Source organism: Malus domestica, chromosome 07 (assembly GCF_042453785.1).
Source record: "Malus domestica chromosome 07, GDT2T_hap1".
NCBI classification, from domain to species: domain Eukaryota; kingdom Viridiplantae; phylum Streptophyta; class Magnoliopsida; order Rosales; family Rosaceae; genus Malus; species Malus domestica.
In genome coordinates this window covers 27,533,826-27,561,614 of record NC_091667.1, presented here as the reverse complement: position 1 = coordinate 27,561,614, position 27,789 = coordinate 27,533,826, and the positions used below count along the sequence as shown (strand labels likewise).

The 27,789-nt window shown below is 36.5% G+C and overlaps 2 protein-coding genes and 1 long non-coding RNA gene across 3 annotated transcripts; all 3 read right to left on the bottom strand.

Moving 5' to 3' along the window:
- Positions 1-1,091: 1,091 nt before the first annotated feature.
- LOC103406386 (RING-H2 finger protein ATL52-like) lies at positions 1,092-1,565 on the bottom strand. The gene has a single exon (XM_008345374.1). The coding sequence runs from the start codon at positions 1,563-1,565 to the stop codon at positions 1,092-1,094; it is 474 nt and encodes a 157-aa protein (XP_008343596.1).
- Positions 1,566-3,766: 2,201 nt separating this feature from the next.
- Positions 3,767-4,180, bottom strand: LOC103436068 (RING-H2 finger protein ATL54-like). The gene has a single exon (XM_008374481.1). It carries the CDS (start codon positions 4,178-4,180, stop codon positions 3,767-3,769), a length of 414 nt encoding a protein of 137 aa, XP_008372703.1.
- Positions 4,181-15,557: 11,377 nt separating this feature from the next.
- On the bottom strand, positions 15,558-24,371 carry LOC139197576 (uncharacterized). The gene is made up of 3 exons (XR_011583060.1): positions 24,044-24,371; positions 22,151-22,221; positions 15,558-15,973 (listed from the first exon to the last, which is right to left on the bottom strand). It is a non-coding gene; the product is annotated as an uncharacterized lncRNA (long non-coding RNA).
- Positions 24,372-27,789: the final 3,418 nt, after the last annotated feature.

Sequence of the window (27,789 nt, the reverse complement as noted above, 5' to 3'; positions counted from 1 at the left end):
TTTAATATAATAAGTAAATACTCAATACTTTCAGTATCTTAACTGATGATCATTAGATAATAAGATAATGCTTGCCGAGGTTTGTCATGCTGAATCAGAATAATAAGCAACAATTCGATTTAAGTTTGTTGTTCGAGTTTGTAGTCTCTTTCATAAATTTTAAATTTGTTTTCAGTTGATGGTGCTTGGTTTAACTAAGCATATGGTCAGTGTCAAATCTGTATTGACCTTTTAATCCGAACCTATTGATATACCCATCCTAGGTTATCAACGAAATCTCAAATGTAAAAACTAAATCAATCAATCAATCAATAATATTTTTTTGAAAGTTGGGACCTAAGGACCGAGGTAAAATAAAGAGAAATGTTAAGGAAACTCCCTTAAAGTTAGATTTTTTATAGCTTTTTGTCACCTCATAGCGCTAATTTTTCTATCAACATTATAAAATATTGTGCTAAAAACATAAGATAGCAAAAAGTATAACTTTTTGCCACCTTAAAGTTTAACGTCAATTTTTCTGTCAACATCATAAAATATTATGTTAAAAACATAAAATAGCAGAAAATCTATAAAAATTGGAGAGTTCTAGTTTTGAAATTTTGAAAAAAGTCACATTGGCATTTCTCTAACTATGCATGTTACCAACCATTATTGTCAGTAGTTTATTTATTTATTTATTTATTTTCACAAGTAGACACATGATTTTCAGTATTTAATGGAGGTAAAAATACTCATAAATATATGGCACCCTAGAGAAGTTGGAATTTTACCGGGACTGGCTTTCAACTGTACTTTTTGTTTTGGGTTGGATCTCCAAATTACAGGCCCATTTGTTTTTGTGGCAACCTATGAAGCCCAAAACAAAGCCCAATAACCCCTTTTCATGGCCCCAATCACAAGGTAAATACATTAATAATTGGAAGACAATCCTCACCATCATATCCAATAGTTAGATTGCATAACTACAATGTCCTTACAAATTATTGGCTGCTAAGGCCTCAGAAGAACTTGGATTGTGGTGTCACAACCACCATATCTTATATTTTGTTTTTATTTGACTATACACTGTGCTCAAATAATTTTACTAAAATTTATCGGCTCTCTACGTTACCGGACTCTAAATCAGGCAAACACCGAACTACGAGGGATGAGAGTGTGGCGTCGGCACGGCAAATCGGGCAACTTGAATGAGAAAACAGCCACATGTCAATGCATGAAACGTGAAATGAGTGCATGCATTCCGGCAAGGTACGAAACTCTTCACCTTCTTCAAAATCACTTATGCACACAGCACACATACCGTCTCCCACCAAGACCAAGCCAACGTCCCTTTGATACTTCCTGGACGGAATGAGTTCGGATGCCGATGAAGGCCCCATGCTGCCATCTGTGAGCCCCGTGGTTTCGGGCCTCAAACGGCGTCGTGTTTGTCGTGGTTGGGGGTTGCGGTTGCAGCAACAAATGACTGCGCAATGGTAGAGTGTGACAACAAGCACAGCCGAGCTCAGAGCAACTAGAAGAATGTATAATCTGGGATCAGAGACAAGGTTATGGCTTTCAGCCATGGTGGAAAGTCGGCTGAAATGCCAAGGAATTTAAATGGACATTGAAATTATATGTAGAAAAGGCGATTATATCAAGGTTTGCACTTGTCTTATGTGCCTTCACAGACAAATGAGAAGATGGAAAGGGCTGAAGCTCTGAGTCGACCTCTTTTTTTATTTTGGAACACTAAGCGGCCTTTTTGGAGCACAAAAAATTGTTGGTCCTAAATTTTTTCCTAACTTATTTATATAAGTATTTTTTAGTTTTATACCAATAACATTGTGAGAACTCGGACATCATGTGTAAAGGTAAATGTTCTTAACGAATTAAACTTGAAATAAAATTAGTGTACCAATGTCGTGAAAGTAATGTTAATGGAGGCAGCCGTAGCTAGCACAATTAATTTATTGGGTTATTTGGTTCAGTTGTAGCACAAATGTGATAAAGCAAAATGGACTTCTTATGCATTAAACCATCTCCTACTTACGTGATAGCCATGCAAGGCTCTTATAATGACACACCAGAATCCACAAATGATCATACGGTGACTAATAAGATATGGACAATGTTAACGAGATTATCTATTTGAAGTATATTTTTTAAATTACGTAACATGGCTGTTGATGGATCTATGTTGCAAGAAATCATCAACTGCCACATCATATGATCTACAAAATCCAGTATAATTAAAACCATAATCTTCCTGGCATTTTCCCTAAGATATACATAAATACTGCTTATCTTGTTTCAGCCACTGATTATGGACCACCTAATGAAAGATTTTGTGTACTATAAGTGGTCAAGGTACTCTTAGGAATTAATTACGGTTCAACTACCATTGTCTCGTATTGAAGACGTGATTGTCCATACAAGAGTCTTAACAGTTCTTATTTGCAGAGACATAATAAACAAAGTCTGCGAAAGGAGAATCAAGAGACATAATATATAGAATGTCTAGAACGAAAAAATGTGTGTTCAAAAATCATACTCGTAGAATAATCTTAATTTAAGGCATTACCAAACATTTTTCCCTTGACCAGATACTACATATATAGGTTGTAATAGACTCAGGGCCGTCTCTGATATTTCGGTGGCCCTGTGCGAAATTTATAAAATGGCCCCCTTTTAAGATATATATTTTTTAAAGTATGACAATATATTGGTACTAGAAAATAATAACTTAAATCAAAACAACCTTTAAGACTCACTGATTGTAAGTTTACAAGTGTCATTAAATAAGTAAAAAGAGTTATAAACATAATCTTCACTAAATAATAAAAAACAGTTCAATCTTAAGCAACCAAATAAAGAAAAAAAAACTTCAAAAACTCTAACTTTAGAGTTTCACTTGAATATATAGCATTATTATATAATTAATAAAATTGAAAAGAAAATCATTTTTAATGTGTTGTTATTAACACTCCTAATATCTCATTGTGCATTTCAAATTTTTATATTTAGAAAGAAAAAAAATTATACTTATAAAAGTGCTAATAAAAGCATTTTTTAATATATAACATTATTACATATAAATATAAGATACCAAAAATTTTTAGGGGCCCTTCAAATTTGGAGGTCCTATGCGATTGCACCTTTCACTCCCCTCAGTGCCACCTTTGACTAATAGTAGATGTTAACCAACCTTATGGTTTGAGTGAAGTTTTCGCTTGATCTATCATATATATTTATACTGCCTTAATTGCGCCTGAAGTTTACAATTTTTAGTAATTGATTTTCTCAATTGTGTATGGATATGTGTCTGTTTCTACAAAGGAAGCGGACTTGCATACAAACATTTGAAACTTCAAAATAATAATCCCATATGTAAACCAAAAGAGAAGTTGAGGATCCATAGAATATATTAAACCAATATATGTATCTAGTGTCGCAAGATTGGGTGAAAGATGAAAGCTCTCAAACCAAAGCATTGTTAATGAAAATACATTTCTCAAATCATTCCAACAAGGCCTTCGTTTGATGTCTAAGACATCAGTTTCCGATGAACAAGTACGAAATACACCCAATAATAATCACTCTCATGGAGAATATCATGAGTCTTCAAGCTTCTAGGTACGGATTATATATACCTTCCTCGGCACAAGCATAAAAAATTACTCCTACCCCGGCTGCAATTACAAAACAACGCAACGTCTTTTTTGTGCAAAATTTTGTTTACTCTTCCGTGGCACTATCGAGTATCGAGCTCAGATCAGAAGCCCTACTACCGCTGAACAACAACCGTGAACTGTGTAGCAGTGGCGCGGCAAACTGGGCAATTCGGATGAGAATAGAGCCACATGTCAATGCATGCAGCGTGAAACGAGTGCTTGCACTCCGGCAAGGTACGAAAATATTCACCTTCTTTAAATTTTTCTATGCACACAGGACACGTACCATCTCCTACCAGGCTAACACCCTTTTCATACTTCTGGATTACCGGTGAAGCGGTAGTAGTCCTTGTACCGCTTGCTGCTGTGGTCTTTTGCATTTCATCATCTTCCAATTGTCGTTGTGTCGGTTCTTCATGGGGAATATTCTCGAAGCAGCAACTGCAACACCACCAGATGGCTATGATCACCACAAGCGGAATGATGAGAAAAAGTCCAGGACCATATTCAGACTCTCCGGAGACCATGGTAGAACTTAGAGTCTAAAGAGACTATGAATTTGCTAAAATGGCCATTCATGTTATATAGAATAGGCGGTTAATGCAAGGTTACCATTGTCTTATTCTCATTATTAATTTCACGAGCACAAAATGTAACGTCGAGTCCAAAGCTCTTTGCTTAGAAATGATTCTAATTGATTTCATTTTTTCCTATGCAGAAAATGTTATGAAAGTTGATATGTCTAACCTTTACTCCTGGAGCAGATGCTTTAGTAGTTGCAATAGACAACGTGGACGTATTGACCCTCTAAATTAAGGGAATTTTAATTGATGAATTCCATGTTACATGTGTTGAGAGTATTCGAAAAAATAAGGGACCTTGCATGTAAAAGTAATAAAATTGGGCTACTATACTGCACATTAATTTTATGGCGAACCCTAATTTTCTTCATGATATCAAGGTATGTTGTCCCTCATGTGAATAAAACAAAGAGAGCAAAACATAATAACTAGGTATAGGTTACCAGCATATTCCAGGATGGGCCTAGGCCTCACCTGACCTCTATGTGACTTCGCCACTGCTCGAGTGGGTTTTCAAAATTTATATTTAAAAATGAAAACTAATGAAAAGGACTTGAAAACTTTGAGTTTTAACGATAAAGACAAAATAAAGAGTAAATTACATAGTACCATGATTGATTTTTTAATCTAAAATTGTGGTTTTTCATTAAAGTAAACAGTACCAGGAGTTTTTCGTTTTAAAGTTCCATTTTTAAAATTGACTATGGTTTTCCTTAGTGATTTGCTAGTTTTTCGTGTTATGGGTATCTAATTAAAGCACATGCATGTTGTTTACCAAGAATGAGAATTGGTATAATTTTGGGGTGAGGAAGTTTCGTATTTTGTGAAGCCTTCTTCCGACTCTCCACTTCAGGGGGAGAGGGGGAGTGAAGTGCATATTCGAAGAGATGGTATAAATGATGTGTTACAGGCAGAGTTGGGAACATAACCTATTATGTTGCGTGATACTGATCAATCGGCTACAGATAGTGATCAGTCACCTATCATTCCAGGAACTATTTCTACTGACGACAGATCAGATGTGCTCAGCGAATTGCCTATTAGTATGTCTGACAAATTACCTTTTGATGATCGATTGCCTGCTGATGATATGTCTAACGAGTTGCCTGATGATGGTTCGTCCAATGATGATTCTTCTAACAATTTGGTACAAGATGGTGGCATACATGAGGTAAATTCTGACGATTCTTCTAGTTATCAGTTGCCCCCACGAGCTAATCGTGGAACACCTAAAGTACAATATGAGCTTGATATGCATGCCAAAGCCAAATATCTTATCAACAATTATGTGTCTACTCATCGTTTGTCCAAACCATATGCATCTTACATATGTCAGCTATCTAGTGTATCAATTCCAACAAAATTGCAAGATGCTTTGTCTGACCCTAAGTGGGTTAATGCCATGAAAGTTAAGATGGAAGCTTTGGAAAAGAATTCTGCTTGAGATTTGGTTCCTTTACCAAACGGGAAGAAAGCCGTTGGATGTAGATGAGTGTTTACTATTAAACACAAAACAGATAGTTCTATTGACCAGTATAAAGCCAGATTAGTTGCTAAGGGTTATACTCAAACCTATGGGGTGGACTATCAGGAGACTTTTGCTCCTGTTGCCAAACTTAATATTGTGCGTGTTTTTCTGTCCTTAGCAGCAAACCAGGATTGGCCTCTGTTGCAGTTTAATGTTAAGAATGCTTTCCTTCATGGTGATCTTAAGAAGGAAGTTTATATGGATCTTCCACCTAGTATTGGAACATCTCCTGGAAAAGGTGTTGTATGCAGGTTACGAAAGGCCTTGTATAGTTTGAAACAATCTCCTAGAGCGTGGTTTGAGAGGTTTACAAGTTCAATGAAGAAGTTTGGGTATATCCAGAGTCATTCAGATCATACTTTGTTTCTAAAGAGACAAAATGGTACGCTAACTGCATTGATTATTTATGTTGATGACATGATAGTGACTGGTGATGATCAGAAGGAGATACAATGCCTTCAAAAGTACCTAGCTACTGAATTTGAGATGAAAGAATTAGGTGAATTGAAATATTTTCTTGGAATTGAGGTTGCACGATCCAAGCATGGCATTTTTCTGTCTCAACGGAAGTATGTTCTTGATTTGTTAGCTAAAACAGGTATGTTAGATTGCAAACATGTTGATACTCCGATTTAGCAGAATCATTGTCTGGGCTTATTTCCAGATCAAGTTCCTACTCATAAGGAACGGTATCAGAGGCTTATAGGGAGATTAATTTATTTGTCTCACACTCGTCCTGACATTGCTTATGCAGTTAGTGTGGTAAGTTAGTTTATACACTCACCTAGTGAAGCTCATATGGATGCAGTAACCCGTATTTTGAGGTACTTGAAGATGGCTCATGGCAGAGGCCTGATTTTCTCCAAGAATTATCATTTGAATGTCGAAGGGTATACATATGCAGATTGGGCAGGTTCTATCACTGATCGGCAATCTACATCTGGATAATTTACGTTTGTGGGTGGTAATTTAGTTACTTGGAGAAGTAAGAAACAAAAAGTAGTGGCTAGGTCAAGTGCAGAAACTGAATTTCGTGGTATGTCTCATGGTGTATATGAGTTGTTGTGGTTGACAAAATTGTTAGGAGATATTGGGTTTAAACCCAAAGGTGATACGAAACTTCATTGTGATAACAAGACTACTATTGAGATTGCTCATAATTCAATGCAACATGATCGAACAAAACATGTGGAGATTGGTCAACATTTCATTAAGGAAAAATTGGATGCTAGAATTTTTATGTTTCCGTTTGTGGGATCTGAAAATCAACTTGCTAATGTTCTTATGTCTAATAGTGTGTTTTCCAACTCACTTGACAAGTTGGGCATGCGTGACATCTTTGCACCAACTTGAGGGGGAGTGTTGCGAGTTATATATTAGTTAAAGTGTAAATAGTAGTTTATTGTCCCACATTGGTGAAGTACATATGTAATACCAATTGTAACTCCTATATATACTCCATTTTGGAGTTTAATGCATATGTAAGAAATTCCCAAATATTATCATATATATTTTGGTATTTACCATGTTTAGTTTAATACAAATGCAATACTACTAGCCTTTACATAATTACTACTTAGGAACTATACAACATGTATCGTCTTTCGCTTCTTTGGCCCCGAAGACACATCCTCGTGTAACATCATTTCTGATTTGCAGCACTCTCAATTCGCTTTCAGAACTCAGAAAATCCGTAACTTCTTGCACTCTGCAACATTTTCAGTGGATACGGTGATTGACTTTCAGTGGTTGCTGGCTGCCTTGTGTTCTAAAGAGAGTTGAGGTAGCTCAACAATAGATTTCACCTTCTCCCAACGACCAACAACCGCCGCTAACAGCTATTAATAACAGTGGAGCAGTAGCTGTAGCAAGAAAAAAAATGAAAAATTAATCCGCGGACAACAGTTGCAAATTTCCTTTCACCAATTTTGGCCTATAGAAAAACAGGATTAACATTGAGAAGATCCCAATTGTGGCTGCAACAACTCAATGAGCAAGATTCAAGAATATGGGATTCATTTGTAGGAACTCAAACATGGTAGCAAAGATCCCAACAGTTCTGTAATTTCTAACAATTTTCCTCGGCTGAGAAAAAGAACATTGGTGGACACAAGTTGATGCCATAAATATGTATTGTATTATTTCCATATAACAAAAACCTGAAGAAGTATAATTGTATAATACTCACATAACTTATTTAAGGCATCTTACCTTCAATTGACCGGTGTTATATTGTACTTTGACTAAACCTAACATCTTTGTGTTAGCATAAACACAACACCAGGATCATGCAAAGCAAGTTACTGTAATCAAAACACTAAACCATAAACCATAAAGCAAGGCACAGAGAGAAAACATACTTGCAGAAGAGTTCGAAGCTGCTGCCATGTCTAATTTTTGCAGCAAAGTCGTGGTGCGCCTTCTCATCTCTTCAGTGAACGAGACTCTCAACTAATAATAGGTCTTAGTCTTACATCCTATTATTAGTTGAGAGTCTCGTTCACTAAAAAAGAGGAGAAGGTGCACCACGACTTTGTTGCAGAAATCAGACATGGCAGCAGCTTCGAACTCTTCTGCAGGTATGTTTTCTCTCTGTGCATTGCTTTAAGGTTTATGGTTTTGTGTTTTGATCACGGTAACTTGCTTTGCATGATCCTGGTGTTGTGTTTATGCTAACATGTGGTATCAGAGCCCTTAGGTTTATAAATTATAAGTTCTGTGATTAAAACCAGTAGGTTCCAAAACATAAATAATATTGAGGAAAATATATCTTTGTTGTCACGTTGGGAAATCGAACACAGGTTCTAGTATAATGCCTTGCGAATAACGACAAAACATGTTTGAAAAATATAACCGTTTGAATTTCAAAGGATGTTACGGTTGGATTTTCTGCAAATCCAAGGGAAGGGGTTTTCTTTCCGATTGGGTCTTTTCAATTAAGAACATAACCAATAAAACATGCTTTTGGGTTATAATTTCATCAATCTTGCAACTGATATGATCAATTTGAATGGTTATTCCACTGCGCTATTTCACAAAATTGGATCTGTGCAAGGTATGTTTGATAAATTGCAAGTTTTATTCTTGCCTGCTTAAAAGTCCTTCTCCATATTGAGTTGAGGGTTTATGTTAGGTCTTAAAGGATAAGACTTTGAAATAACAAAAACTATATGGATTCAATCGAATTGAACTATTCTGCAGTAATTTAGACTTTGGGTGTTCGATTATGTGTTATCTACAATTATTTTGTAATATGCAGAATGCTAATGCACCTTTATGTTTTCTGTTAAACCATGAATGATGGTTATCATGCATGAGACATCTCTTCACTGTCTGTTGTTCACACTTTGATCTAGAGTTGCATCAAATGGATGTTAAAATGACTTTCCTCAATGGTGATCTTCAAGAAGACATTTACATGGTTCAACCTTCTGGATTTATTGAAAGGGGGGAAGAAGAATATGGTTTGCAAATTAAGGAAATTATATACCCCAAGGGCAACCAGATTGATATCCGAGCAATTGTAGTTGGTGATCACACAATGTCTATCTTGGAGATATGGGGTGCAGAATAACAGGAGCAAGATGGAATCTTGGTGAAGCCTGAAAGTCGCCACCTCTTGCAAACAATATGTGAAAGAGAAGGGGTTTCTATGACTGTTATTGGAACAATAAATGGTGAGGGACGTGATATTTTAATTGATAGCTTAGCTATTAAAAAAAAATATGAATATAGTGGAATCCCTTCCCCTTCTCCTGCTGTCGATTTGGAGCTTGAGAAAGTACTTGGTGATATGCCACAGAAAAGTTTTGAATTCCACAGGATAACTGATGCACGAGAACCACTTGATATTGCTCCAGGAATAACAGTGATGGATTCACTTAAGAGGGTGTTGAGACTTCCATCTGTTTGTTCAAAGTGCTTCTTGACATCCAAAGTAGACAAGTGTGTTACATGCCTTGTAGCACAGCAGCAAACTGTTGGGCCCTTGCAAATTCATCTCTCTGTTGTTGCAGTAATAGCACAGACTTTTACTGACGTGACTGGAGGTGCATGTGCCATTGGGAAGCAGCCAATCAAAGGTTTGTTGGATCTAAAAACAATGGCGAGATTGGCTGTTGGAGAAGCACTCACAAATCTAGTTTAGGCAAAGGTCACTTCTATATCTGATGTTAAAAACAGCGGGAATTGGATGTATGCAGCCAAGCTTGATGGGGATGGACCAGCTATGTATGATGCTGTTACAGATCTTTCAGTGGCAATGATCGAACTTGGTATTGCAATTGATGGTGGGAAGGACAATCTTTCCATGGCAGCCCATGTTGCAGGCGAGGTTGTTAAGGCACCTGGCAATCTTGTAATGAGTGTTTATTGCACTTGTCCTGACATTGAGGATGTTCCTTATCTAAAACGAGTTTTTGAGGGAGTTCAAGACCTTCTTTCTAACAAATTGATCTCTAGAATGGGTGTGCTCGAGTCTTTTGATCAGTGGGAGTAGTGTTAGTCTATTAGAGACAGTTGCAATAATAAAGTTGAGAAGTGCTGCTATTGTGAAGTTCAAAAAGCTGGTATAGCAGTGAAGTTTTTCTCTTGAGTTAAGTTTTTTGTTATGAGCTAGTTGTGTTCAGAAATTCAATTTTTGTAGTTGTTTGATCTGATATATATATATATATATAAGTATATGTGTGATTTTTTAGTTCAGTTTAATGCTTTGAGAAGTCTTTGTGATTTGACTCAAGCAGTTGTTTTGAATTCATGAGAATTGCAAGAAGACAATTTTACTGTCTGTGATAAGCTTGATTGATTTCAAATTAAGTTGAGAAATAGTGGGAGTGGATATTTAGGTCCACTAAAATTTTCAGTTTGATCATAATGTTATATGTGCGGATTGGACATAAGTAATCTAGAAGCATTGGTTGCATATTGGTTGTGACTGAAAGTTTTTAGATTCTGTGTTTTGAAATGCACGGATAGATTGTTTATGATGTTACTCAAAAGACTTTGTGATCACCCTATTATAGTCTTAATCAAACTAGTTTTCTTGGTTCATACTTGCTCAAGTGGGAGAATGTTAGAATATGAGCATGAGTATGAATTGGTAAACTTGGTTGTAGGATTAGAGATTGAGTATGAATTGGCAATCTTAGTCTTGTTGGGAATGGATTGTAAATCCATGTTGATTAAAACCTCGTATAAAACATAAGCTAGATTGTTTAAAACCTCGTATAAAACGAGACCCGGATATTCTTATGCAGTATATGAGAGATGAATCGTGAAACCATTAGTCTATGACCAAACTTACCGCATACTAGTAAAGTAAGTTGAGGTTCAAAAAGTTGGTGCAATAGCTGCACACGCATGATGACTCGAAAACCTTAGTCTGAGGTATGACCAGAGAAAGCCCAAACATTTTAGTGATTACTCTAAAACCTTTTGAGTTTCTTTTCTTTCATTTGTCTCTTCTAGGTGTATAAAATTGGGACTTCACCCGACGTGAATGGCCAACGTATGTTAATAGTTTAGCCTTTCTTTGTAAAAGCGATAATATATCTTAAACTAATTTAAACTACAAAAATTAGAATTCAAAAGCACATAATCCGGGGGTGCAAGTTCGTTCTAAAAAAATGTAACTAATGCTCATGTCTACAATTATTATTCAGCTCTAAATTTGTTGAACTCTGTTTTTCCACTCTAATATTTGACATGTGTTTTGGGTTGATCCCCAAACTGCAGTCCCATTTTCTTTTGACATTGTATTCAATACTGTTGTATATAGGTTGCAGGCGTCGGACTATTGTCACCATATGTTAAGACAACCCTAAATTCAAAAGCAAAAACCATTAACATCTAAGATGCTCAGACACAGACATGGGAATACAACACAACACGAGAACACATCACATTAATAAACATAATATTAAGAATACGACACAACATAACGTGGAGATATGAGGGGACCACCATGTCCATGCAACGTAGATTAGCATAAAAACCACACCATCCTACAACAATGCCATTTATTTTTGTTGCAAAATTCTTTACTGTCGTGACACCACTCTGGCTCGCCAGACCTGAAACCCTACTACTGCTTAGCGACCAATGTAACCGGCGTGGCATTGGCACGGCAAACCAGGCAACTCGGTTGTGAATAGAGCCACATGTCAATGCATTGAACATGAAACGAGTGGCTGCAGTCCGGCAACGTACGAAAATATTCGCCTAGGCACACGGCACACGTACCGTCTCCGACCAAAACCAGACCCACACCCTTCTGGTACTTCCTATGCACCCAATTGATCTGGGTTTCCACGTTGCTTGCTGGTGTTTCTTCTTCTTCGGGAATGTTTCTGCAGCATGAGCCACAACACAAACATATGCCTAGTAGTATTACAATCCCAGATATAACAATTAGAAAACCCGAGGAGTCGCCAGAAATTGTGTCCTCGAAAGGCATGGTGGAAAATTAGAGCCTAAAGAGAGTATGAATTGGCTAAAATGTCCATTGAAATTATATAGATTAGGCGGTTATAGCAATGTTACCGTTGTCTTATCACGTTCCTAATTTTATAAGCTAAACACAAAAAATTACGTCGAGTCCAAAGCTCTTGCCATCGAAACCATTATTTCTTGGGTTATTCACTTTTTAATTTTCACATTTTAAATACAAAATAAGCGCTAACAAGAGCATTAACAAACGTATATCTTCTTGGCCAGATGCTCTAGTGGTTTTAAAGTTGTATTTGTATTGGTTGAGGTACAAATACAATTGATTTTCGCACACTTTTTATTTTTTATATTCTTGTTTATTTATGTCTTTTAATTCTCTTAGGTATAGTTCAGACATCATAAATAACAACATTGTGAATGTATAAATCACTCTCTGAAACTAATTTAATCAGAAAATTGATGAAATTAAGCTACTCCTCTTAAATAGCAAGTAAACCATGCTTAAAATTCAGTAAACCATACCATATGGATAAAGACAATAAATGTTCTAAACTACTCTAATCTACAAGAGGATTTCAAATTGCATTATTGTGTTCCAAGGGGAGAACATACATTAATTCCTAACCAACTAGTTATTTGCAGTCAAAATATGTGGAGCTTTTACAATGCTGGTGGTTTAGTGGGGGGTGTGTAGGTAGAGGTAGATCCACTCATAAACACGGGTGGTCCCAGGATCACACAAAAGTGTGAAGAAGGTCATGTGAGGACCTTCTTTTTTAGGACCACCTAACAGTTTGGGCAGGTGATGGAAGAGAGAAGACCACCATGGTTGTGCAGATGCTATGCAACAGAAGCTTTGAGCCATAAGAAGAAAGATCTAATTCCAGACAAAGAGAAACACAAAGAAGACCAACATGGCTCTGCTGTTCTTGGATCTTGGTTCCAACCAAGAAAAAAAGACTCTCTCTCCATTTCCCATGAGAACAACTTCCCCTTTTTTTTAAAAAAATTGTTGTGCAATCAAATTATGCTACGTACCATTTTAATTAGGCTTATTAATCGAAATGCCCCCTGAAACTGCCATTTAATCTCAATTTACCCACTGAAATTGGTTTTGTCTCACTTTACCCCTTGAAACTAACATTTTCCACACTTTTGATTCACCATTTTTATTAAAGAATTGTTAAATTCAAGAGTATTGTAGACATTTCAGTTTTTAGGGTTTAGTTAAATAAAAGTTTATATGTACATACCACTTTGTATTTGCCTTCAGTCTGAGTTCAATCGATATTTTTGGTTTTTGAAGGATTTTGGACATGATAGCTTAATAGTTTTTTCTTAGATTATATTTTGTGCAACTGATCTGAGGTCATTTTTTTACGAGTGAAACTTATGGTTAGGCCAATTTTGATTAGAAAGATATCTTGAAATAGGCTAATCATGTTTTCTCTCTATTGTAATGAGCAATTTTCAAGTGCAAAGTTTCGAGTCAACATGGATGCCTTGCAAGTGAAATGATTGTAAGGAAGAAAATGTAACCATTATTTTGGTTGATATAATGATTTTGTTGCTACAAATTTTTCTATTGATTGAATAGTTTATTTTTTAAAAAAAGGTCCTAAACTCCCAGGTTTGAATTAGAGTTGCCAAAAATGGAATTAAGATTGGTTTAGTGTGTAGGCTAGAGGTAAATAGATGTATAGAAAAATAAAATGTCTACAATACCCTTGAATATAACTGTTTTTTTAGGGAAATGGAGTGAAGTGAGGCCAAAAGAGGAAAAAATGTCAGTTTCAGGGGCTAAACTGAGACAAGGCTAGTTTCAGGAGGTAAATTGAGACTAAATGACAGTTTCAGGAGACATTTCAATTAATAAGCCTTTTAATTAATAAAAAGTGGTGTATTATTCAACTAATACTATTTATATCACTTGTTTGACATCGTTATTTCTTTTAAAATTCACTATAACTTCATATGACATCTGAAAAATATTTCATAAAGTACTACGAACTCGTAATCACTTGAACTTTCATCTCATATCATCAAAATCACCAAAATACTAAAGCAAAAATTCTGATATTTTTTGTAAGTTATATGTTGGATAATAAATCTAATTAAAATAATAAACTCAAATTCTCAATACAAGTATAGTTTTTTTAAGTGTATAGACATTTATTTATTGGATGGATAACAAAATTACTTAAATCCGCCTAATTCACCTCGGCCGTGTCTAGATACATAGGCGCTAGGCCTAACGCCCAACTGGTGCCTAGCTTACCTTGATTATGAGTTATGACCACCCGATGTTAGAATCCGTCATGACCTGTAGGGCCGTTAGATTAAAACGGATGAATGAACCATAAAATAATGCAAATGATCCCGCTAAAATACCTGAAGCGATGCAAACGATGAAAGTGATGTCATTTGTGACTTATAAATAAAAGAGATCAAAAACTTGTGTAGGTTTGTAGTGTGGATTATATGCTTGAATGATAAACTCAACTCAATGAACCATAAGCTGGTGGCCTAGTGGTAAAGGGTGGATTGCGACGCAATTAAAAATTGGAGGTCTTAGGTTCAAAATCCGTTGTTGGTGTGGAAGCCAGACTTATGATCAGGGGAAGACTGAAATGTCTCTGTGAGTCTTCCCGACCCTTAAAAGAGGTGGATAACCGTGGCTTACCACTAATTGTCTCATTTAAAAAAAAAAGGATAAACTCAACTCAATGAATAATGAGTGAGGCTGCGTATTCATTAAATAGAGTTACATCAGATCAGGTTTGTTACATTTGAGATTTATCCCTAATTACAAATAAGTACAAATAGTCGCAGGGCGGAATATTTGAAAAACCTCACTATCATACACTACTCATCCAAGCTTAGGTTGCCATAATGTGCATAACACCAATGCCACTTTTTTTCGTTGCAAAATTCTTGACCCTCCTAAGACCTCTCCGGCTCACCCAACCCGAAACTCTACAACCGTTGAACAACTATTGTGAACGGCGTTGCATTGGCCTGACAAACCGGGCAAGTCGGAAGTCGAATGAGAATAGAGCCACACGTCAATGCATGGAACGTGAAATGAGTGTCTACGATCATTATTTAGTTCTAAATTTGTTGAACTCTATTTTCCCACTCTAATATTTGACATGTGTTTTGGGCTGACCTCCAAACCGCAATCCTATTTTCTTTTGACATTGTATTCGGTATCGTTGTATATATAGGTTGCAGGCATCGGACTGTTGTCACTTGTCACCATATGTTAAGACCACCCCAAATTAAAAAGCAAAAACCATTAGCATAAAAACCATACCATCCTACAATAATCCTGGCTGGGTTGCAATGTGCATAACAACAATGCCTTTTATTTTTTGTTGTAAAATTCTGTACTCTCGTGACACAACCCCGGCTCGCCAGACCCGAAACCCTACTATTGCTTAACGGCCACTGTAACCAGCTTGGCATTGGCACGGCAAACCGGACAACTCGGTTGTGAATAGAGCCACATGTCTATGCATGGAACATGAAACGAGTGGCTGCACTCCGGCAATGTACGAAGATATTCACCTTCTTCGAATTCGTCTAGGCACACGGGACACGTACCGTCTCCCACCAAAACCAGACCCACACCCTTTTGGTACTTCGTCTGGACACAATTGATTTGTGTTTCCATGTTGCTTGCTGCTGAAGTCTCTTGCATTTCGGGGCCCAAACGACGGGGTGTTGCTTCTTCTTGGGGGACGTTTCTGCGCGGTGAGCCACTGCAACACAAACATATGCCTATCACCAGCACATATATACCGGAAACAATTACAAAAGCCAACTCAGAATCTATGTCCTCGAAAGCCATGGTAGAAAATTAGAGCCTAGAGAGTATGAATTGGAATGTCCATTGAAATTATATAGATTAGGCGGTTATAGCAACGTTAGCATTGTCTTACTACGTGCCTAATTTTGTAAGCTAAACACAAAAATTATCGTCATGTCCAAAGCTCTTGCCGATCGACACCATTATTTCTTGGGTTATTCGCTTTTCAATTTTACATTTTAATTATAAATAAGTGGTAATAAGCTAAAAATGACAACCTCGTTCAATATTTTCTTTTTCTTTTTGGTAACAAGAGCATTAAGAAACATATTTCTTCTTGGCTAGTACTAGCTAGTGGACGCATAATCAACCTTAGAACCCAAAGTTCGAATATATATATATATATATGCCCTTTATGCAAAGGGATTCCCATTTTTTTCAAAAAATGAGGATTAGATGTGAGGCTCACTCCACATCGAACTTCAACAATTCAAACCGTTTATTTTGTAAATCTCGATTCATAGATCATCCTTACAAAAATTCAATTCAATTTGAAAGCATTTGCTTATTTAATTATTAAGATAAAATTTCATTGTTTTTTAAATAACAAAGTATTCGTTAATGACTTTGAACCCAATTATATGTCTTAAACATTTTCGATTTGGCTAATATTTTGTAAGAATAATCTATGATGTGCAACTTGAAAAATAGACGGTTCGGATCGTTAAAGTTCGATGTAGTATGAACTCCACAACTAATCCCCATTTTTATAAAAAAAAATGGAAATCCCTTCCCTTAAAATTTCCTATATATATATATATATATTATTTTTTAATTTTTAAGGTAAATAGATGTAGATGTGGGTATTGTTAGTTACTCAAATAGTGGTCTAATATTTTAAGGTATTAACGTAGACGTGGGTGTTGTTAGTTGCTTAAATAGTGGTCGAATATTTTTAATGTAAATAGACATGGTCGAATATTTTTCTGTTTGACAACATGTATAAAATACAGACCTCTTTTACCAAAAAAAAATTAAAATGCAGACCTCTTCAGGTCATAACACAGAGGCTAATGTAGAAATATCAAGAACATAGCTTCAAGGTTATCAATGGTGATCGAGTATGTAAGAAGATAAAGAGACAGAGAGAGAAAGGGAAACAAAGTGAGAGAGAATTTCTAATATATTTCTTTTTTTACTAACTAATAATACAAGCATATTATCTCCTTTTATACTAGTTACATTACTTACTCCCTAAGCAACCAATATCTTAACAAACTAACAACTATACTGCCTGATCTATTGACACATGGCAGTATCTTAACCCTTATCATCCTTACATCTCCCCTCAATCTCATACTTGTTCGAACCAAGCATGAGATTGGAACAATGCTCTTGAAAGAGAGAAATAGACAAGCCTTTTGTGAGAATATCAGCAAATTGCTCCTTGGAAGATACATGCTGCACAGCTAAGTCTCCTCGAATCACCCTTTCGCGGACAAAATGATAGTCAATCTCGATATGTTTAACTCGAGAGTGAAATATCGGATTGGAAGACAAGGCAATGGCACTGATATTATCACACAACAGTAATAGAGGAGCAGAAAGAGGTACATGAAGATCACACAATAGTTGTCGGATCCAGGATAATTATGCAGCAGTTATGGCCAGGGCTCTATATTCAGCTTCGGTAGATGATTTTGAGACTGTATGTTGCTTTTTGGAAGCCCAATAAATAGGACTGAAACCACAATACACAATATAGCTAGAGGTTAACCGTCGATCATTGGGATCACTGGCCCAATCAGCATCATTATACGCATGCAGAGATAAGTGGCCAGGTTGGAAATTAATGCCATAATGAATAGTACCACTGAGACATCGAAGAATGCGCTTGACAGCGACAACATGAGAATTCATAGGCTGATGCATAAACTGACAATACTGATTAACGGCAAACGCAATATTAAGGCGAGTAAAAGTCAAATATTGCAGGGCACCAACTATACTTCGATATTGATCCGAACTGTGATATGGATCACCATCATCCTTTAAGAGCCGATGATACGAAAGACAAGGAGTAGCACAAGGTTTAGAGTTACTCATGTCCACTCGAGCTAGCAAATCCCGAACATATTTCTGCTGAGAAACAAATAAACCAGTTGAATGATAAGAAATCTGCAAGCCCAGAAAATAGTTTAACAGTCCCAAATCTTTCATATCAAATGCCTTGGTTAACTCCAAGATTACGGCAGCAATATCAGATGAACTGCTATCAGTAATGATGATGTCATCCACATAAAGTAACAAGACCACAATCCCAAGAGAAGTGTGTTTAACAAACAAAGAAGGATCAGCAAGTGAAGCCTGAAATCCCAATCTTGGTAGAAAGCTAGTAAACTTGTCATTCCAGGCTCTTGGAGCCTGTTTAAGACCATACAATGATTTATGAAGCTTGCAGACAAAATCAGAAGGATGATGAGGACTCCCAAAACCAGGGGGCTGTGACATATACACTTCCTCAAGGAGATCACCATGTAAAAAGGCATTTTTTACATCAAGCTGCCTTAAAGACCATTGAAATTGAGCTGCAAGTGCTAAGATAAGTAGGACAGTAGTTAGCTTGACTACGGGACTGAAGGTCTCACCATAATCAATGCCCTCCTCTTGATTATACCCCTTAGCAACTAGCCGAGCCTTATATCAGGCTATAGACCCATCTGGATTCTTCTTGACCCGATACACCCATTTACAACCAACCAAGTTCTTCCCAGATGGAAGAGGAACCAAATCCCAAGTATGTTGAGCATGTAAGGCATCGATTTCATCTTGCATAGCTGCCTGCCATTCTGCAACCTTACTAGCTGCTTTGAAGGATGAGGGTTCAATATCGAATTGCTCAACATAGGACATAGATGCCATAAAGGCTTTCTTCTTAATAATGCCACTTTTAAACCGAGTTTGCATGGGATGTAAACTCACAGAAGGCACTGGAAGAACAATTGTGAGATTTTCTGGTTGAAAATCAGGATCAGCAAGGATTGGAGATTGTGTATATTGTAAAGATGCAGGTACAGTAGATGACAGAGAAGTCAAAGACTCTGAAGCATGAGATATAGGATCAGAGATAGGGAAAGATGATGAAGAAAACTCTGCAGCTCGAATTGGGGAGACCAATGACTCAGAGGCACTAGTGGGTTCATGAAGGAACTCTGAAGCTCTAGTGGGTTGAGACAAGGGTAAAGATGCATGAGATGCAGATGTGGTATGAGAAACAACGACATTTGACTTGTGACCAGTGGTGCAATAGATGGTGGTGTGACAAAAACAGAAGAACACTGTGAAGGTTTGACAAGTAAGTGTTTGTAGGGAAAAATGTTTTCATAAAAAACAACATGTCTAGAGACATAAAACCTCCCTGAGAGTGGATGAAAACAAATATACCCTTTGTATTGACCTGCATAACCAAGAAATATACATTGAACTGTTTTGGGTTGAAGTTTGTTGGTATTGTAAGGCTTGAGAAAGGGATAACAACTACACCCGAAAACTTTTAAATGTGTCAAAGTATGAGGTTTATCAAAAAGACAAGTATAAGGAGACTTCATAGGCAATGTGGAACAAGGCATTCTGTTAATCAAATAAACAGAAATGGCACATGCATGAAACCAGAACTGATGAGGTAATTATGCAATACTTAATAAGGTCAATGCAGTTTCAACAATGTGCATGTGCTTTCTTTCAGCAAGGCCATTCTGTTCAGGTGTATGAGGACAAGACTTTTGATGAATAATGCATTTATCTAACAAAAATTGTTGAAAACGAGTACTACAATACTCACCACCACCATCACTTTGAAAGATTTTAACAGATGTAGAAAACTGGTTGGATAGAAAAGCATGAAAATGCACAAATACTTGAAACACCTCACTTTTATTTCTTAAAGGAAATATCCAGGTTAACCTGGTACATTCATCAATGAAAAGTACATAAAACTTGTATCCTTCAACAGATATAGTAGGTGATGGTCCCCACACATCACTATGCAAAACCTCAAAGGGTTTAACTGACTTATTGGCAGGAAAAGACAAAGGTAGCTTAGTACATTTGCTTTCTAAACAGGAAATACACACATGCTTAGAGTGATCAACAGAAAATGAGATTTGTGACTGATTCAACATTGTTGAAACCACAGCATTGGACGGATGCCCCAATCTGTTGTGCCACAAACTTGTGTTGATTTGATAACCAAGAAAGCAATTTTGATTTTGTGTGAGAGTGTGAGATGTATTAGATGCTTTAGATGCTTTAGGAAGTATATGCTGAGGTATATGAAATGGAATCGGGTACAAGCCATCCCTACACAGTCCCTGCAGCAGTATTGTCCTTGTGATCCTGTCCTAAATCCAAAAACAGAATTCATCACAGATAAATCTACAATTGTTTTCTTTGCACAACTTATACACAGAGAGCAAGTGTTGTGAGATTTGAGGAACATGCAATATGTCTTTTAACTGAAAAGCATACTTAGGAACATGTAAGAATGAATTGCCAGTATGGGATATTGGCAAACCTGAACCACTTGCAGTGGTTATAGTATCAGCACCAATGAATGGAGTAGCCGTGGTGAGATTGTTGAAATCAGAGGTTATATGAGAAGTAGCACCAGTTTCAGCCACCCAAAATTGTTCATGCGGTGCAGAAGGTTGACAGTTGGCATGCATAGCAGTTAAGGAGGAAGGTGGTGATCAGCCTTGATATGAGAAGTTAGCCCTGTGATAGCACTGCAATGCAGAATGGCCAAATTTCCAGCAAATTTGACATTGAAGAGATGAAGATGGCCCAGTTGGGGAAGAATGCCTCTGGAAGCAATCAGAAGCAACGTGACCTCTTTTATTACATATCTGACAGGTTGGTACACCATTGCCATGTTCAGAACAAGTGGAGATGTGAGGTCGAGCAGGTCCAAGAATCCCGGGGCTGTTATTTCCAGAGAATCAAAAATTGGAACTGTAATTGTTTCTGCCCCGAGCGCGTCCTCTATTATTATGGAAGCCCCTGAAACCTCCAGAATGATAATGAGGACCATTAGTACTGTAAGAGCCCGAAGAAGCCCCTTGATTAGAAGAACTTCCATGATATGGACCTGAATGAGGTGGAGAGAATCCTTTGTTGTAGGAAGAACCTTCTTCAAGCATAAGACTTTTGCCCTTTGACTCATTACCCTTAGCAAGCATAGCAGTGGTAAAGGAACCGGAAAACTGATTATTCTCAATTGTAGCTTTTTCAGCAAGTAGCTGAGCTCGGAAATCTTTAAGGGATATCACATTTTCACGCCCTCGAATTACAGTCCTGAAAGTATTATATTCAGAAGGTAAACCTTTTAAAGCAAGAATGACTATGTCATCATCTTCAAATGAAACCCCAGCTGCAGACAAATGATCACGAACATCCTTAATTCGTTGAAAGTACTTGGAAATAGACTCGGAGCCTTTTTGAATGTTTTGTAACTCAAGCTTCATCTAAAAGATACTGGCTTTTATGACGGTAGAAAATCTATCTCTCAGGTTGATCCAGATTTCATGAGCACTAGTACAGCCAATGATACAAGACATAGCAGTAGGAGAAATAGTAGCAATTATAAGTTGCATCAAAGCACAATCATGTAATTTCCATATCTGATAGTTCTTAGTTTCAACACCTTCTTTATCGGGTTCATCCACAAACCGAGAAGGACATAATTTGTCGCCATCCACAAATCCAAGAATACCATGGCTCTCGAGCAACAACCGTAATTGATAATGCCAAACCAAGTAGTTCGTATCATCAAACTTCACAGTAACAGAAGTAGAAACATTTGGCACGAGATTTGTAATTGGAGACTAGACAAGTTGTAATTGTGCAGCAGTAATCATATTTTCTTGAACTCTTGAAGAAATTAAGGTTGGAGACGTGTTCGTGACGAAATCAACACATAACAACAATGCAAAGGCCAAATTTATGTAGATAGCAGATTAAGAAGGACTATTTCTTCACACACATTTCATCAAACACCATATATGCAAGAAGTCGAAATATCTGCCAGAGGAAGAAGAAGCTCAATAAAAGAAGACCGAGAGAAATTTCATACCATAAACAGAAGCACAGAGAATCTTGGAAGCAGAAGAAGTCAAGAACGAAGAGAATGCCCCATCGCCGGCTCTAATACCATGTAGAAATATCAAGAACACAGCTTCAAGGTTATCAATGGTGATCGAGTATTTAAGAAGATAAAGAGACAGAGAGAGAAAAGGAAACAAAGTGAGAGAGAATTTCTGATATATTTCTTTTTTTACTAACTAATAATACAAGCATATTATCTCCTTTTATACTAGTTACATTACTTACTCCCTAAGCAACCAATATCTTAACAAACTAACAACTATACTGCCTAATCTATTAACACATGGCAGTATCTTAACCCTTATCATCCTTACAGCTAATACATAGCTTTTTAATAAAGTTAGAAGACCTTAGATTACAAATTCTAAATAAAATGATTTTCGTACACCTTTTGCTTTTATGCCCGTGTTTACTATATTCTTTAATTCTCCGGATATAGTTCAAATGGCATAGATAAACAACATTGTGCATAAATTACTCTCTCAAACTAATATAATTGGAAGGTTGACGAAATTAAGCAGTCCCTCTTAAATCGCAAGTAAACCATGCTTAAATTTCAGTAAATTATATTTTATGAATAAGATGGTAGATGTTTTAAACTATTCTAATCTATGACAATGATTCTAAATTACATGTTGCGTTCAAGGAGGAGAATGCAATTTCCTAACCAACTAGTTATTTGCAATCATAATATCTGGAGCTTCTACAGTGCTAGAGGTTTGGTGTGGTGTGTAGGGCCGTTAGATTAAAACAAATGAATGAACCATAAAATAATGCATATGGTACAAGCAAGTTGAACTGATCCGCGAAAATACACGAAACAACACGACCGATGAGAAGTATCTCTAATTACAAATAAATACAAGCATTCGCTAGGCGGAATATTTAAAAAAACCTCACCATCATACACTACTCATCCAAGCTAGGGCCGGTCCTGAGTTTTTGGGTGCTCAGTACAAAAGCTCAAAATCTGCCATTTTTTATTATGAAAACATATGTTTTAAAAAAAAATATTTAACGAAGGCTGGAACCCAGTCGAAGCTGGGGGGGCTAGGCCCTCACGCCCAAATTATATTAGTTTCTAGAATTGGTCCTTTTTCTACAAGTAAGGCTCTCATTTCTGCATTAAGACCATCCCAAATTCTTGGATCACAAATGTTTAAATGGAATGTAGGTTCGGGAGATTCAATATTTTCCTCTACACCAATATGATCATCATCAACATTTAAATCTATATCACCACCATTTTCATGATCTTGAGACTCATCACCAACATTTTCCTCTAAATCACTACCATTTTTATGGTCTTGAGACTCATCACCAACATTTTCTTCTAAATCACCACCATCATAACCACCAATTTCATGATCATGAGACTCCCCAACAACATTTTGTGACTCTTCACCAACATCATTTTCTCTCAAATTTTCAACCGACTCATTCTTTGTAGAGAAAAATTTATTAAGAGATCCTCTTAAACTTTTGGCAATTTCGTTATCCTTTGCTTTTTTTTTCCTTTTCATATTACCAGAGAGTTGTTTCCTAAAAGACATGGCTTCGATAATTTGTTTGCAAAAATTACCTACACATGATATAACAAAATTTTCCTATCAAAATTATCATTCCAACATATATTATATATTATAAAAACACTAACACATAGTCTAACATATACAAATTGATAAAATTGAACCTAAATATTGAGTTTGAAATGAAATCAAATAATTCAATTAATCAAGAATTCAATTCATCCACAACAACAATTCTATACATCAATTATCATATAATTATATTTCTATGTCACTTGCAAAGTTTTGTATTAAATTATGAATTCATAATTCAAATTTTAAAAATTAGTTACCTCAAAACTCAAAAGGGTTGGTGATGAGTGAATGCACTTGCAGTCAAATTCTAATACCCAAATGAATGGTGATGTGCTATCACGTTGAGAATAAAGAGGAGAGGGACCTCCTCCTGCTGTGCTATCTGGCTGCTGCTCACTCACATCACCTTGCAGACTCACCCAGCCCAAGGGCAGCACACGACAGCAAGGCACAGGGGAAGTGGGTGGGGAAGGGATTGGGGAACAAAGGGGATGGGGAATTGGGAAAAGGTTGGAAGTTAGTAGGGATTGGGGAACAAAGGGAGGGGGTGCATGGGGGAATCGGGAAAAAGGTTAGAAATTAGGGTTTATGGGACCGAGAGTGGTCCCTGTTATGAGTGTATGACTTTTTTTTTATATTTTTTTTTAATGCATAAAACATGGGTCCCTTTAATTTGTTGTTAATCTTGGGCCGTCCCCCTATTTGGAAATTGGGCTCTAGTAATTTTTTTTATACCTAGTTATTTGGGTTTTATTATTTTGGTGCCCCTTTAAGTTTTGGGCCCTAGACAGTTGCCCTTGTGGCACTGGGCTAGGACCGGCCCTAATCCAAGCTTAGGTTGCAATAATGTGCACAACAACAATGGCACTTTTTTTTTGTTGCAAAATTCTTGACCCTCCTAAGACCTCTCCGGCTCACCGACCTCGAAACTCTACAACCGTTGAACGACCACCGTGAACGGTGTTGCATTGGCCCCAAAAACCGGGCAAGTCGGATGCCAGATGCCACATGTCGGTGTTGCATTGGCCCCAAAAACCGGGCAAGTCGGATGCCAGATGCCACATGTCAATGCATGGAACGTGAAACGAGTACATGCACTCTAGCAAGGTACGAAAAAATTTCACCACCTTCGTATTTGCCTAGGCACACGTGCAATCTCCCACCAACTCTAGGAGAGATTTTTCAGTATGACCAGTACACAAGATGATATACTACATGTCATTATAAAAATAGTTAGATATGTGTGTTAAAAAGTTAATGACTTAAAAAATAAAATTTCTCACAACTTCTATTAAAACAGGTGTTGTACCACTCGTGTTCCGGTCACAATGAAAAATTTCTCCAACTCTAGGCCCACAATCTTTTGATACCTTTGTTGGACTCAATTGATTTGGGCTTCCATGCTGCTTGCGGCTGGGGCCTCTTGCATAACCCAGACGACGCCGTGTTGGTTCTTCTTGTAGGATTTTCCTGCCACCGGAACATAAACCGACTCCGGCAAGGGGTCAGACTGTATCACGAAATCCATGGTTAAAATTTAGAGCTTGAAGAGGACAATGAATTGGCTAAAATGGCCTTTGAAATTATATAGAATAGGATGTTATAACAAGGGTACCATTGTCTTATTATGTGCCTAATTTGGTCACTAAGCACAAAACATTAATGTCAAGTCCAAAGCTCGGAATCCGTTCTTAATTTCATTGATTCCTATGCAGAAAATAATATTAAGGAAGTTCGTCCATCTACGTCACACAATGAGCAATTATAATCCTTTGATTTGAAATTTATATTGACGAGAATCAAATCTATGTGTCAGGTGAGATTTTCACAATTAATTAAACATTAATCAATTAATAAGACACTAGAACTCATTTGGACCTACCTCACAATGCTTCTCCTGATTTAAATCGATTATTTTTGGTCATCAATAAAAGACTATTCTTGTAATATTTCACTCGAACCAAACTTTTAGTTATTTCATATTGGTTGTGACCAACTAAATAGACAAAAAATTTGTAAACATAATATCGTTGATGAACAATAAAAGTGTACAACAATAATTAAGTGGCTTAACGAGATTTGATTTAAATGAATATTTGTAAGTATGATATTTGAACTAGACTATGAACGATTCAAATGATATCAAACTATACATTGAGCTCAATTAACTAGTCAGTATCGTATTAACTCACCAAATTTGTTAAGGTTTATCTTGTTATTGAACTTCATTTTCTCTGTATAAGACACGCTTATCTCTTTTTGGTCAATGATTATTGATTATGAAATCAATTAAACAACATCCAATGGTCCGAATCCAATAACTAAACATCCAATTGAGTAAACAAGTGGCCAAGATACAGTCTCCACACAGGAAATATCTTGACTTATAGGATGGTGTCATCCAATATCCATGACAAAAATGACAGCCTCAGTCTTTCTTTTCTTTTGAAAACATAGAGCACAAAACAATTATATTTCTTCTTGGCCAGCTGTTTGAGTAGTTGTAATAGTATTAGGGGACTTAATCAACCTTAAAACCCAAGTTCGAATAATATAATATATCAAACAATGGATTTAATATATTAAATCAATTAGATAAAAGATTCACATTGGATCGTAACACAAAGATGAATGGCACGAAGACGAATGGTAGTGAATGAATAACATAAGGAGACAAAAATTTAAATATCTTAATGAAGCTGATTGACAATTGAAATAAGTGAATAACTTGCTGACAATTGAAACAAATGTTTGTTTATAATATTATTTTTTTTGTATTTAAATAAGGAAACTTTAATAAAAAGCTCCTGGTACTGTTCATTTTAACGAAAAACCACATTCTTACACTAAAAAAGTCAATACCGGTACTATTCACTTTACCCTTTATTTTGTCCTTATCGTTAAAACTCAAAGTTTTCAAGTCATTTTCGTTAATTTTCCTTTTAAATAATAGGATAAACATTTTCACCTTATCTTTTTTTCAAAATATTGGAAAAGAAAGTGTTCGCTTTATCACTGTTGATTACGATGTATAAGATGGTTTCACTTTTAGCACCGCCAAGATTTTTTTGTGTAAACCCTCAAACAGTTTGGCACAGGTGACAAGATGCGAGTTGGAAAACAATATCAATGTAATTAAGAGCGGATCAATAGTCTGTCTCTTTGAATATCTGATACCTATAACTCATTTCGATTAAGGTTGATTCAAAATGCAAGCTATTTGTTTCCCACGAAGATGTTTTGTTTTAAACTCACTAAAATAATCACAGTTAAGAATGAAACAATGACCCGTCTCTCTGAATATCTGATAGCTACAAGCCTACAACTTATTTCGATTGAGGATTGGTTCAAAATACAAGCCCTAAGATCAACGGTTTTAAAGTCACTAAATAATCAACGGTTTTAAAGTCACTAAATAATCAGATGGTGATGAGGCCCAACAGGTGTTATCAAATAACTGCTTGGTGCTTGGTGATAACTTATAAGTTGAATTGAGATACCTTGGTCGGTTGGTCATGAGAACAAGGGAAGCATCGTCCTGTGCACACACGAGTGTGAAACTCTCTTCTCTATTGCAATTTTTCCGTGCATTTAGAATATAAGTCAAATGATGTTAGTAATTTATTTACATAAAAATACGTAAATTTATTATGATATGTGAAATAATATCAAACGACTTGCGTTCCAAATGCGTTTAAATCTTCTGTATCTAAAATTTTATGTAGTTTCTCAGTCTCTTATTTAAAATTGTAATGTTTGTCAACCTACTTAACCAGACCTGACAAAACCATACTTGCTATCTCGATGTGGGAGATTCGCAGAGAATGTGCGGATTTCAGTTCTTGTAACTGTTCTTAGGGACCGAGATTAGCCAATGGAGTGGCGGATTTTGTGGTGTCGCATGCTGGAGCGGAGAAGTGCGACTTAGTCTGGGTTCAACGACCCCATCTTCATTTGTTCGGGTTTTAAAAAAGGATGGCCTATCCTGCCCTCGAACTTAGCT

Excerpts from the sequence above, each read along its gene's own strand:
- LOC103406386 (XM_008345374.1), bottom strand. The coding sequence starts at position 1,565 with ATGGCTGAAAGCCATAACCTTGTCTCTGATCCCAGATTATACATTCTT.
- LOC103436068 (XM_008374481.1), bottom strand. The coding sequence starts at position 4,180 with ATGGTCTCCGGAGAGTCTGAATATGGTCCTGGACTTTTTCTCATCATT.